This window comes from Babylonia areolata, chromosome 1, assembly GCF_041734735.1.
Source record: "Babylonia areolata isolate BAREFJ2019XMU chromosome 1, ASM4173473v1, whole genome shotgun sequence".
NCBI classification, from domain to species: domain Eukaryota; kingdom Metazoa; phylum Mollusca; class Gastropoda; order Neogastropoda; family Buccinidae; genus Babylonia; species Babylonia areolata.
Genome location: NC_134876.1, coordinates 5077126 through 5090630, shown reverse-complemented (window position 1 = coordinate 5090630; position 13505 = coordinate 5077126). Strand labels below are relative to the sequence as shown.

Here is a 13505-nt window from a genome sequence, read left to right as displayed (position 1 = left end):
ATGTTGTTCATTCTTTCCCCATTTAAATTCCATCATGATAATGACGCAAACTGTATTGACGACTTAGCCTCATCCAGTTACGTCAATGCAAGACGTCATATTCAGGTAAAAATAAAATAAAATAAAACTTTGCGATAACAAACTCAAATGGGTTTGGGGAAAAAATAATAATAAAAGAAAGGTTAATACACGAAGAACAAAGTAAATACTGATTTCGGCTTCGTGTTAATCGTGGCGTGTGATATTCTGGTAGAAGAGCACAGCTCCTAAAGAGGCCGCCGGTACAATGGCTGAAGTACAGCCACGAACACAGGTCGACGCACAAATGAACCTTGTAGCACTCTCCTACCGAATCAACCGCACCAAAACATAGGGGAAACGAATCTCATGATATTAAAAAAAAACAAAACAAATAACAGTTAAAAGATATTATTTTATGGCAGAGATGTTTGTTCCTGCTGCTTGACGTTATCCATGGGCAGGTCACATGAAAGAAGCCCAACGTTGTATAATAAGGTTTACAAGGGGGACGTATATGCTAATTATTGTGCCGATTGAAAACACTGGTGTGTAGCCAGCAGCATCCAAAGCACCTGGCTTGCCTATACTAGGCTAGCTGATCTTAGATGCTCTTCAGTATTTTCTGGTCCAGTCAACCCGATGGCTGAAAAGTAATAAATACGTTCTCCAAGTACATTTCAAAACTGTTGATGCTGTTCACGCTCCTCTATAGCTGTGCATATTGACAACGTAAGCCGGACAACGCGGGAGAAAAAAATGTAGATGCCCATATATTCATACCTATATATATCTATATCTATTTGACTGAGTTAGCCTTGGAGAACCATTCCAACGCCAGCTGTCCTAAATCCCTCTTGGCTGAGAGAGTGGAGCTGCAATCAACAACCATCTGCCTGAAGATCTAGTCATCAGCCCCATCCATATGTAATATGCAGTTTCTGTTCAAACGTGTGTGCGTGTGTGTGTGTGTGTGTGTGTGTGTGTGTGTGTGCAGTGCGTGCATGTGAGTATGCACAAGTTTTTATACTGATATGCACTTGTATGTATCCTTATTTCTACTGTATCTGTGTTTGTGTATGGTTTTCGATTTATGTTCGTACCTTATGTACTATCCCCCCCCTCCCCCCCATATTCCTTGTGACCCTGGTACACTTGGTAATAAAGACATTTTCTATTCTATTCTATTCTATTCTAACTTGGGCAAGACACTCTCCGCTATAATCAAATTCTAGCCCAGATAGTCGGGACTGATGGTCTAAGTCGGACACGGCTGACTAACGTATCATACTAACAAGATAATATAGCATGTACACGAGGCTTACTTGCCTGTCCTTCAGAAGAAGAAACAGAAACTTTCTTTGTGTCGTTGATTTTATTCTGGTCTTCACGGACTGCAAAACAACGAAAATAACAACACTTATCAACTTGCCCATATCGTGGATACCCGCTTAGTCTACCCATTGCATGGCTTGATCAGGTATAGATTGAGCGGGTGCCACGCACGATTATCCTCCCAATCTTCCGGTGAAACAATTACCACCAACTCTGAAAATAACTAGAAGTGTTTTAGCAGCTGCAACTGATCTTATCTGATTCATCTGGGTCGAGGTCAGTCGCGTCGATTCCCTATGTCAGATTCTGTCTACGGACACGGTAGGCCATTGTTGTGACACTGATTTTAATCAGTGCATCGATGTCGAGTGGATTTTTCTACATTTTTTTCTTTTCTTCTTTCGTTTATTTAGTCCTTGAAAAATTGCTCCATGTCTCTGTCTCTGCTTGTCTCATCCGTCATGTTCATGTGCGCACGCTCGCGCGCGTGAGTGAGAGAGAGAGAGAGAGCAAAGCAACTCCAAACACACACACACACACACACACACCACTTTCTCTACAGACCATGGATCGACTCATCTTACCTATGGATCGATCGTAGGCATATATATCGCGGGCGATAAGCGCATGCAGTGGTAATGTAAAGACGGAGGAAAGAGATTATTTTTTAACCCATGCTAGCTTTTGAATCTTATATTAGTACACACACACACACACACACACACACACACACACGGCACGTACAAAGTATATGCAAATGCGGCTTAGGGAGAGCGTAGAGAACGTAGAAGCGTAGGGAAAGACAGACACTGAGACAGACAAACAGACACAGAGAGAGAGAGAATTGAATAAATTGAATAATTTTGTTTTCTGAGGGTAATACAGTAAGCAAAATAATGCTTTTTTACATGCAGCCCTCGAAAGGGAAACAGTAACATAAACAAAATGGGAATCATTATATCAGCACAGCATGCATAATTTATTATTATAGTCATTGATACATGAATGGTACATTTACAACACTAAATAGAGGAGAATAAGAGGAGAGAGATATCAGGGGACAGAAAGAGAGAGAGAGAGTACAAACAATGAAAATTAACATAGGTCAAGATAATCAATGAATAAAATGAAATGATAAAAATATATATATAATTTTTAAAATAATAATAATAAAGAAAAACACACAAAAGAATTAGGCTAAAATAAACATGCGCATGTTACAAAAACAGTAAAACAGTAATAGAAATAACACCATTTAAATAGTTGTGGGAGCAAAAGAGAGAGAGAGAGAGAGAGAGAGAGAGAGAGAGAGAGAATTGAACTGAATACATTTCATTTTCTGAGGGTAATAGAGTAAGCAAATGTTGTTGGGTTTTTTCATCCAGCCCTCGAAGGGGAAACAGTAACATAAACAAAGGGAGGAATCATCATCAGTTATATCAGTACAGCATACATATCAGTTATAGTCATGGGTGAGAGAGACAGACAGACAGACCGCAGACAGACAGAATTATTTTCGTTACAAGGCACAAAGAGACAGGCAAACAAAGAGAAAGAGAGACAGAGACAGACAGAGACGGGCACATAATCTTATTCATAAAAGGCATAGTGATAAGGAAAGTGAGAGACAGAGACAGAGAGAGAGCTAGACAGAGACTCAAAACTATTACAAGCAATAAAATGAGAGTGACAGAGACAGACACATGTGCGCACTCAAAATTTAAAAATTATATATATATATATATATATATATATAGAGAGAGAGAGAGAGAGAGAGAGAGAGAGAGAGAGAGAGATTATCACAGCAGAATAAGATACAGACTACAGAGACAGACATATTAACAGACCACAAACCAAGACAAAACCCTGACAGAATACGCCAATCCAACTACTTTAGTAATTTTGAATAAGAAACAAAGTTTTAAAGCGATTTTTTTCTTCGGTTGGAAAAAAAAACACAAAAAAACGAAAATCCCAAAAGAAGCCATCCCAGCAAAAACAGAACGACAATAAAATGATAAGGATCGTGTGCGAGAAAATCTCGTTCAATCCAGACCAAAAATAACCTGAAGAAAAAAAGTTGGACCGGGTTAGGAAGTCACTAGAAATAAACAGAGAAAACAATAACTGGAACTGGGAGGATCAATATGGGACCGAGGGGAGGGGCTGGGATCCTCACACACACACACACACACACACGGAAAAGAGAAGAGACAACACGTGCTCGCTAGCACGCACAACTTGGGGGGGGGGGGGGGGGGGGGGAAGGACTATTTCTCCACCAACCCACCCACCCATCCTGTTCCCTAAAGCTTGAAACCCGTCGAAGGTCCAAGAGATTGTTTAAAAAAAATAAAGGAAAAAAAAAGCAAAAAAAAGAAAAAGCCGCCCATAGCAGAAAAGGTCGTCAAGCTAAGAATAGAGGCAGTCGGGTCCAATCGATCTCAGTGTTTTTCCACCATTCTGGGTTCTATTTTTAGCTGTTTTCGCACTTTTCCCTCCCACTGTCCAACGTTCCTTTCAGTCCCGCCCGTCCGCCCACCGTCCCCCTCCACACTGTCCTCTCTCTCCCACCCCTTCTCCACACCCCAATTTCCACCCCATCCGTCTGGGGCCGCGGTTAATCTTGGCCTATCTCGGGAACTTGACAAGTGTTCAGCTTATTTTACCTTATGCCGCTTTTTTTGGAAGCTTTTATAAATTCATGTTATGCCTTGTGAATGTATGTATGTCTGTATGTATGATTTGACAGTGCAAAGAGTTTATAAGCAGAAAGCATTTGTTTGCTTTTTGCTGCATCCATCTGAATCTACATGTACCCCAAGTGTCACGGCTTTTAGGTGGTTTTTTGTTTGTTTGTTTTGGTTTGGTTTGGTTTGTTTGGGGGTTGTTGTTTTTTTTTGTTTGTTTTTTTGTTGTTGTTTCTTTTTTTTTGGTCTTTTTTGTTTCGCTTTTTTGTTTTGGTTTTGGTTTTTTTTTCTGCCTCCATCATCTGCACCATTTCAGTGGCACTACACCCACGCCGCTCATTAAGATTCCCCCATACACGACCACACCCGGATTCCACTCGTCGGCAGTTCGCGGGGAACCATCGATGTTAGGTCGCCAGGAGGCTACACACCAGAGGAAACCCTGCACTACTGCTGAGTCACTTCGGTGGTGTTCAGTGGTGCCTGTTCTGATCAGTTCAACGTACTTAGGACACCACTAACTAAGCCCCCAACTAACGACAATAATAGGTTAGTCGCAGAGCCAGACTGAGTGAGCGTCCCTCCCAGAGTGGAGACCGCCACCACGTCCCTCAAACAACAGCCCCCCATGAATCTGCCAACACTGATGACATTGACAGGACTCGCCCCAAGCACAGAAGTGCCCTCTCTATGTATATGTATAATATATCTATATATATATATATATATATCTATATATATATATATATATATATATAAAATACATGTGTGTGTGTGTAATGTAGAAGAGAGAGAGAGAGAGAGAGAGAGAGAGAGAGAGAGAGAATTATAACAGTAATGACACAAATTTCTCTTTAACTTTCTGTTTGTGATTGCCGTTGGCATTTGGCCGTGGTGGTAGTGGCGATGGTAGTGGTGGTTGGTGGGGAGGAGAGGCGGGAATGGGGATGGCATGGGGGGTGGGAGGCAGTGGGAGATGTGTAGGAGTTGCGGCGAGGTCTTGGGTAGGTTGACTGAGCAGGGGAGTGGTAGGGGTGGGGGCCAGGGGTGTGGGGACAGGGGTACATCAGTTCTTTGGAACGGTCAGAGCTCAAAGAAAGCGAGTTTGTTTGTATTTTATCCTCTGTGTGTGTGTGTGTTGCTGTTGTTGTTGTTGTTGTTGTTTGTGTGTGCATGTGTTAAGACCTGCCAATAGCAGACTTCCTTTGCCAGCTCTCTCTCTCTAACAATAATAACAATAACAACAACAACAAAAAGGACAATACTACTACTAATAATAATAATGCTATTAATAATAATGATAATAAAAATAATGATAATAATATTAATAATATCCCACTACTGCTACTAATAATAATGATAATTATAATAATAATAATATATAACACCTTTCCATGTCAAATATGCTCAATTGCACCGTGTAATGTAAAAACAAACAAAAACAAAGCATGCTCTTAAACACTAAAACAAAATAAACATAAAACAAACAAAGAAAAAAGACTGACATACTTACACAACCTTGCACAGACATTTAACCAGACCATCAAACACTCATTTGTGTTCATACACAACATTCCATCATGACCTTGATTAAAGAAGTTTTTAATAGTTTGCACTTATTTGTTTAAACCTTTGGACCAAGAGTTGCATTACTCAGATGTATGTGCAGATGCAATGGTGGTCAACATTCATCCACAGCTTTCTTAGTAAACCTACCATCCCTATGTACCACACGCGGGCAAAAGCAGGAGCGCGCACACACACACACACACACACACACACACACACACACACGGTTGAGACAAGTGTCTGTGTTGTGCCAAGTGAAGGGAGAAAACTCTGTTTTGAAATAGAAATCAGACACTTGTCTGTTCTGTAAAAGGTTTTTATTTTCATTACTTGAAAACTATCCATACTTCCAACATATTTCAGTGGAATATGCATCAAAATTTATTTTGAAAAAATAATTACATGATCAAGGGTGTTACAAAACAGATATTTTTAAAAAACATGAAATAATAACCCATTATCATATATGTTCAATTTGGTTTGGTTTTTGGTTCTTTTTAAATAAAACATTGGTCAGGAATGTGTTATAATGCAAACAATGAATATCACATTATATCCTTTTCTTGAAGTCTTCAACGATGTTTCTCCACTGTCCGTCTGTCCAGTTGTTGAGTCGCTGCCTACCTCTCGAGTCGATGCTGAGATTGTAGGGCGCTGAGAACAGCACCTGCTTCCAGGCTGGTGGATCCAGGGCTCCTGCAGACAACAGACTGGGAGTGAGAGAACAACAGGAGAGCGTGCAAGCACACGCACACGCATAAACACACACACGTGTAAACAAATGCATGTACATGAGCCAGCACATACACACAAACACACATATTCATACAAACATGCACACACATACACATGCACACACATGCATAAACGTTTATACACACATATACACCATCACTATCAATGTTTTCTTCTTCTTCATCTCCTTCTTCTTCTCCTCCTCCTCCTCCACCTTCTGCTTCTTTTTCGTTTTCTTCCTCAACAACCACCATCATCACCACCATCACCAATATTCATCATCATAACCATCATCCACCACCATTACTACTATCATCATCACTAACACCATCACCATCATCTACCATCACTACCACCATCAACAGCATTGCAGTCACCATTACCTTCACCACAATCATCATCATCACCACCACCACCACCTTCATCATCATGATCATCATCATCATCACCACTCCCGTACCTCGGATTCTGGGTCTGTCGTCGATCAGCAGGTCTCCGTTGACCATGGTCTTGTCTTTGGTGAGGATCAGTCTGTTGATCCACTCCTCTCCCAAGTGGTCTTCCACCCATTTGAACTGCACACACACACACACACACCACACAGTCTGCGTGACACGCACTGTTACAGCCTACATGCTCACCGTTTCCAGTTTCTGTTGGAAGGTGGTCTTGAAGCGTGCACACTGATTCTTCTTCTTTGCCATCTTCTTTCATGGGCTGCAACTCCCACGTTGACTCATATTTTGTATTTTGTATTTCTTTTTATCACAACAGATTTCTCTGTGTGAAATTCGGGCTGCTCTCCCCAGGGAGAGCGCGTCGCTATATACAGCGCCACCCTTTTTTTTTTTTACTTTTTTTTCTTTTTTTCTGCGTGCAGTTTTATTTGTTTTTCCTATTTACGTGGATTTTTCTACAGAATTTTGCCAGGAACAACCCTTTTGTTGCCGTGGGTTCTTTTACGTGTGCTAAGTGTGTGCTGCACACGGGACCTTGGTTTATCGTCTCATCCGAATGACTAGCGTCCAGACCACCACTCAAGGTTTAGTGGAGGGGGAGAAAATATCGGCGGCTGAGCCGTGATTCGAACCAGCGCGCTCAGATTCTCTCGCTTCCTAGGCAGACGCGTTACCTCTAGGCCATCACTCCACTTTTCGTATCTACATGAGTGGGCTTTTACATGTAGGGCCGTTATTACCCCCGCCATGTAGGCAGCCATACTCTGTTTTTAGGGGTGGTGCATGCTGGGTATGTTCTTGTTTCCATTACCCACTTAACACTGACATGGATTACTTCTTCTTCTTCTGCGTTCACTCATATGCACACGAGTGGGCTTTTACGTGTATGACCGTTTTTACCCCGCCATGTCGGCAGCCATACTCCGTTTTCGGGGGTGTGCATGCTGGGTATATTCTTGTTTCCATAACCCACCGAACGCTGACATGGATTACAGGATCTTTAACGTGCGTATTTGATCTTCTGCTTGCATATACACACGAAGGGGGTTCAGGCACTAGCAGGTCTGCACATATGTTGACCTGGGAGACCGTAAAAATCTCCACCCTTTACCCACCAGGCGCCGTCACCGTGATTCGAACCCGGGACCTTCAGATTGACAGTCCAACGCTTTAACCACTCGACTATTGCGCCCGTCGACATGGATTACAGGATCTTTAACATGCGCATTTGATCTTCTGCTTGTGTATACACACGAAGGGGATCCAGGTACAAGCAGGTCAGCACATATGTTGACCTGGGAGATCGGAAAAATCTGCACCCTTAACCTACCAGGTGCCATTATCGAGATTTGAATCCCAGACCCTCATATTGAAAGTCCAACACTTTAACTCACTCAGTACGGCCAGTCCTCTCTTCTCCTCTACACAGACCCCTCAGATGTCCAGTGGGTGTCTGAATGACCCAACCTTTAGCTTCCGTCGTCAGAACTGTGCTATTCTTTGTCAACATTCACCTCTTCAGTATAAGAGCCTTCTGCTTGCAATATTTTGATGAAGGTAACTGGGATGAAACGCTGTTAACGTCGTCTCTTTCGCCGTTCGTATGGAGAGAGTTAACCAAACTGACTTATGACATGCACTGTTACACTTACAAGTTCACTGTTCCCAGTTTCTGTTGCAAGGTGGGGCCGTGGGGGGGGAGGGGTCTCTGTGTGTGTGTCCATGCATGTATGTGTGAGTGTGTGTTTGTGTTTGTGTGTGTGAGGTGCACGGCATGGGAGTATCCAGGGGGGGGAGGGGGTATTTCTTTGTTTTGGGGGGGCGGGAGGAAAGGAAGACTGGAATGGGTGTTGTAAGAATTATTTTTTAACAATACGGATTGTCATTCACTGTCTTCACAGCTAGCGTGTCACCAATTTTCTCTTTGACTCCTTTTTTTCTTGTTTAAACAATGATGACAGAATTGTTCATTTCTATCGACTCGGTATATACATTCTTTCAACAACCCCTCCCACCCCCCACGCCCCCCTCTCTCTCACACACACACACACACACACACACACACATGTAAGCGTGCATGCACACACACACACACACACACACACACACACACGATATACAACTATCAAAATGATTGAACTGAACAAAAGGGATCTGTGCTTAACTAATAGAAAAGGTGTCGTGCAGTGGAGATAAGCTGAGCTGCAATGCGTTAAGCTGAGCAGGAATAAACTGAGCTGAAAGCTGAGCACTGAAAAGAGTTGAACCACACAGAGTTCCCCCAAAAACCTCACCTTTTCGAAGACACAGTATTTGTAGTGGGAGTGTGGACTTGTGCAAATGAAAACCTCAGTGCTGCAATGAAGTTATTAAGGCAAAAAAGTCATAAACAATCATTATTAGTATATATTTTGGATTGTAAAAACAGTGTGAAAGTGAGCATGTGTTTGTGCTGCCAAGTAATAAACTGTGGTTAAATGTTGATCAGCACATTCCACTAAAGGGCTACAATCAAATCAAATCTTCACTGTGTTTCATGTAGATGGCATGGTTGTTTCCCTTCTTTAAACATGTGCGTGCTGTGTGTGTGTGTCTGTGTGTGTGTGTGTGTGTGTGTGTGTGTGTGTGTGTGTGTGTGTGTGGCTCTCTCATGTCTCTAAATATGTGTGTGTGTGTGTCTGTGTGTTTGTGTCTGTGTGTTGGTGTGTGTGTGGTTCTCGTGTGTGTGTGTGTGTGTGTGTGTGTGTGTGTGTGTCTTTGTGCATATGTGTGTGTGTGTGTGAGAGACAGAGACAGAGACAGAGAGACAGAGACAGACAGAGACAGAGAGAAAAGAGAGAGAAAGACAAAGAGTGTCTGTCTGTGTCTGAGCGCATGTTTGTGCATGCAAGCATATGTGAAGAAAGGTGTGGGTGCTCCTAAAAGGATAGGATATGAAATGGAATAAGTAAAGGGATGAAGGATACACTTTTTAAAACTATCTGTTCATTTATTTATTTACACATCTTTTTTATTGGTACGAGTCTTTAATTAATTGAGTGACTACCTGGCTGATTGATTTGTTGGTTGGTTGGTTGATTTATTGAATGATTCAATCATTCATATTGACTGCATCTATAACCAAAGAATTAAACAATACAATTAGTTATCTGACAAGTCCAGCACAATTTGCTGGGGTTGTTCAGAAAACTGCTCTACCTGCAAGCTTAAGTTTCCATTAATGATTCTTCTATAGTTGTTTTCTCTGTGGATTCAAGTTTCATGTGTGTGTGTGTGTGTGTGTGTGTGTGTGTGTGTGTGTGTGTGTGTGTGTTTACATATTTGTCTGTGAATGTGTATGTACGTGTGTGTGTGTGTGTGTGTGTGTGTGTGTGAATGTGTGTTTACATATTTGTCTGTGAATGTGTGTGTGTGTGTGTACAAGTTTATAAATGTGAGCATGTGCGTGTACGCACATATAAATATATAAATGTATAGAGAGAGAGAAATACATGAATGTGTCTTTGACTTACTCGTCCATTTGCCACATTTCCATCAGTGCATCCCGAGCTCCCTCTATAGGCTGCAGACCCAGGAAGAACCCCTCAGCATGAAGGATTTCTCTGGCTTTGTCCTGCAGCCACACACACACACACACACACACACACACACACACACATGTATACACACAACAGTTCTAACTTCTGCTCCACCACCAGTGTCTCTGTACTGATCTCTAGCCTGAAAATGGATCATCTCCAGCTTTTTCCAAGCTGCAGTATCAGCCAACATGCTGTGTACAAATGTGGAATAGCGGATTGTCATTACATCACAAGTGTGAAAATGATCATTTCTGTCTACACAACAAAGTAATGAAATTACATTTAGCCCACTATAATAGAAAACAAGAGAGGCAAGGCCTTCAAGACTCACTTGTGATACACTGAAAAAAAAAATCCAAGCTTTTTATGTATTGTAAATAATTTCAAAATGTAATGTTTAAGATGAGAAAGATCAGTTTAAAGTGAATTAAGTCCCCTAGCATTAATTACAGAGTGTCGTAGAGTGCGTGCACAGCCGGTTTTGACTAGATCACGCCCCTTAGAGAGGCCACAGTGGCGCCGAATTACAGAGTAATTTCCCTTTTTTACTATCTGCACCAAAACGTTTGCAAAATAAATAAAACTTCCATGCTTAGCAAAAGAAGTTCCTGTTTGAACAAAAAATGATAATAATAACTGCTCTTGTTGTTGGGTCAGAATATCAGATCAAAGTGCCAAGTTTAGAGAATACAAAAAATATAAATATAACAGTTTGCATATAATTAGGCTTCATTCTTTATTTTTTTGTGCCCATCCCAGAGGTGCAATATTGTTTTAAACAAGATGACTGGAAAGAACTGAATTTTTATGCCTAATTTGGTGTCTACTGACAAAGTATTTGCAGAGAAAATGTCAATGGTAAAGTTTACCACAGACACACAGATACACACACACACACACACACACACACACACACACACACACACATAGACAACCGAACATCGGGTTAAAACATAGACTCACTTTGTTTACACAAGTGAGTCAAAAACCACTCAGCTGGTTTCCTTGTCCTGACCATCATCCAATCCAGCTTTAATATACTACCACTCACCCAACCAGGAGGAAGAGGAGAAGGAGGAAGAGAAGAACAGTGGCAGAATGATTAAGACACTCAGCTGCCAGTACAGAGAGTATGTGAGGGTGTGGGTTCAAATCCTGCTCTCGCCCTTTCTCCCAAGTTTGACTGGAAAATCAAACTGAGTGTCTAGTCTTTCGGATGAGACAATAAACTGAGGTCCCATATGCAGCACACACTTGGCGACACTGAAAAAGAAGCCATGGCAACGACAGTGTTGTCCTCTCGGGCAAAATTATGTAAAAAGAAATCCACTCTGATAGGTATACAAGTATATAAGCATACACTCACGGCCTGACAAGCGTGTTGGGTTATGCTGCTGTCAGGCATCTGACTAGCAGATGTGGTGCAGCGCACATGGATTTGTCCAAACGCTGTGACGCCTCCTTGAGAAACTTAAACTCCAACAACCACTCTCCACTCATGTCACCCAGAGCCTTCTGCCCATACTCAGGCTTTCAAAACATAAAATCAAAGCCTAGTTGAGGCTTGGGTAATCATAATCTGTAAATCTTCATTCTGCTAATCTTCCCCTTTGTCCCTCCCACTCCCCACCTCCAGCCCATAAACTGGGGAAATATGCTCCAAATGGATCCATAAATGTTGGGAGAATGGGGGGAGATGGAATGCTGTGACCATATGTTGTTATAGTTGTGCTTTATGCACCCAAACACATGTTTTCCTTGGAATGATAATAAATTTGTACCTTGAAGAGCATACATTAGGTGGTCTTTTTTTCTGCCTTTTTTTTCTAACCCACCTTATTGTGGATAACTACTTAAGTTACTTTCCACATCAATTTATTTCAAGTATGACAACATACACATATTACAGATTTGAACTCATCTTGGGAGCAATAATATATATTCAATATATTTCTCACTTTCATTTCATAGTATGGATGTACTTTGTCTTAAAATGTAAACACACAATACAAGGAGGACTGACTGACAAGCTGACTTCAGCACTCATGCAGGAAATGAATGTCATGCATGAATGGGATATAAATTTACACAAACCTGAAGATCTCTCCGCAGTTTCGTGTACTGGTCGACTATGTAAAACGTGTTTCTTTCTTCGAGAGGAATGAAAGGCTCATCTGGGAATTTTTCCTGATACTTGCTCAAAAATCCACCCTCAAAATCACACAACACTTGGTCCATATCAACCAGGATCTTCAACTTTTTCTGAGCCGCATTATGTGGTCTGGTTCTCCGAGACATTGTTAGAAAACGGATTGGTAAAGAGAACCCGATATTTACTGTACACCTTGTGGTGATTAAATTTCTCTATGACGATCTCAAATGTACAACCTAGTCACATACTTTGCATGAGTTTGCCAGTTTCACAATGTACAAGTAATTACTTGAAGCAGACGCATTTTCCAGGCATTTCGATGGGACGTAACTCTAACATACTTCGAATAAAATTAGTGGAATAATCTGTAGATTTGGACACACACATTTTGTGTGTGTGTGTGTGTGTGTGTGCGCGCGCGCGCGCGCACGCGCGCGCGTCCGCGTGCGTGCGTGTGTGTGTGTACTGATGTGTGTGTGTGTGTGTGTGTGTCTGTGTGTGTGTGTGTGTGTGTGTGTGTGTGTGTGTGTTTGACAGATCGTTGGTGTAAAGTACTTTATATTGGGAAATCAAACCCCGAGAAAGAATACATAATGAAAATCGAAGACAAAGAAATAAAAGTATGAAAATGTGATGAGGAAAAAGACTTAGGTGTCACATTTGACAAAAAAAATTATCATTTGACAAACATATAGCAAATAGCATAAACAAAGCGAACAGAATGATTGGAATAATAAAAAGAGCATTTGCATTAATATATAAGGTTACTTTCTTACGGTTATATAAAACATTAGTTAGACCTATCCTAGAATATGGAAACACTGTATGGTACCCAACACAAATAAAGCAGTCACAAGCCATAGAACGGGCTCAAAGAAGAGCAACAAAGCTGGTCTATAACATAAAGATTATTCATATCAAGAAAGATTAAAGTACTTACAACTACCATCACTTAAAGCAAGAAGAG

The 13505-nt window shown here is 41.3% G+C and overlaps 1 protein-coding gene across 1 annotated transcript; it reads right to left on the bottom strand.

Annotated features, from left to right (window-relative positions):
* Positions 1–6041: 6041 nt before the first annotated feature.
* LOC143299528 (5'(3')-deoxyribonucleotidase, cytosolic type-like) lies at positions 6042–12857 on the bottom strand. The gene is made up of 5 exons (XM_076612841.1): positions 12481–12857; positions 10318–10418; positions 9100–9160; positions 6808–6922; positions 6042–6308 (listed from the first exon to the last, which is right to left on the bottom strand). The coding sequence occupies exons 1-5, from the start codon at positions 12682–12684 to the stop codon at positions 6163–6165; spliced, it is 627 nt and encodes a 208-aa protein (XP_076468956.1). The 5' UTR covers positions 12685–12857; the 3' UTR covers positions 6042–6162.
* Positions 12858–13505: the final 648 nt, after the last annotated feature.

What these genes read in the sequence shown, in the direction of transcription:
- LOC143299528 (XM_076612841.1), bottom strand. Translation starts at nt 12,684, where the DNA reads ATGTCTCGGAGAACCAGACCACATAATGCGGCTCAGAAAAAGTTGAAG. An exon ending in GAAATGTGGCAAATGGACGA is followed by an intron (nt 9,161 to 10,317) that starts GTAAGTCAAAGA and finishes ACTTCATTGCAG; the next exon opens with CACTGAGGTTTTCATTTGCA. An exon ending in CGACAGACCCAGAATCCGAG is followed by an intron (nt 6,309 to 6,807) that starts GTACGGGAGTGG and finishes TGTTGTCTGCAG; the next exon opens with GAGCCCTGGATCCACCAGCC.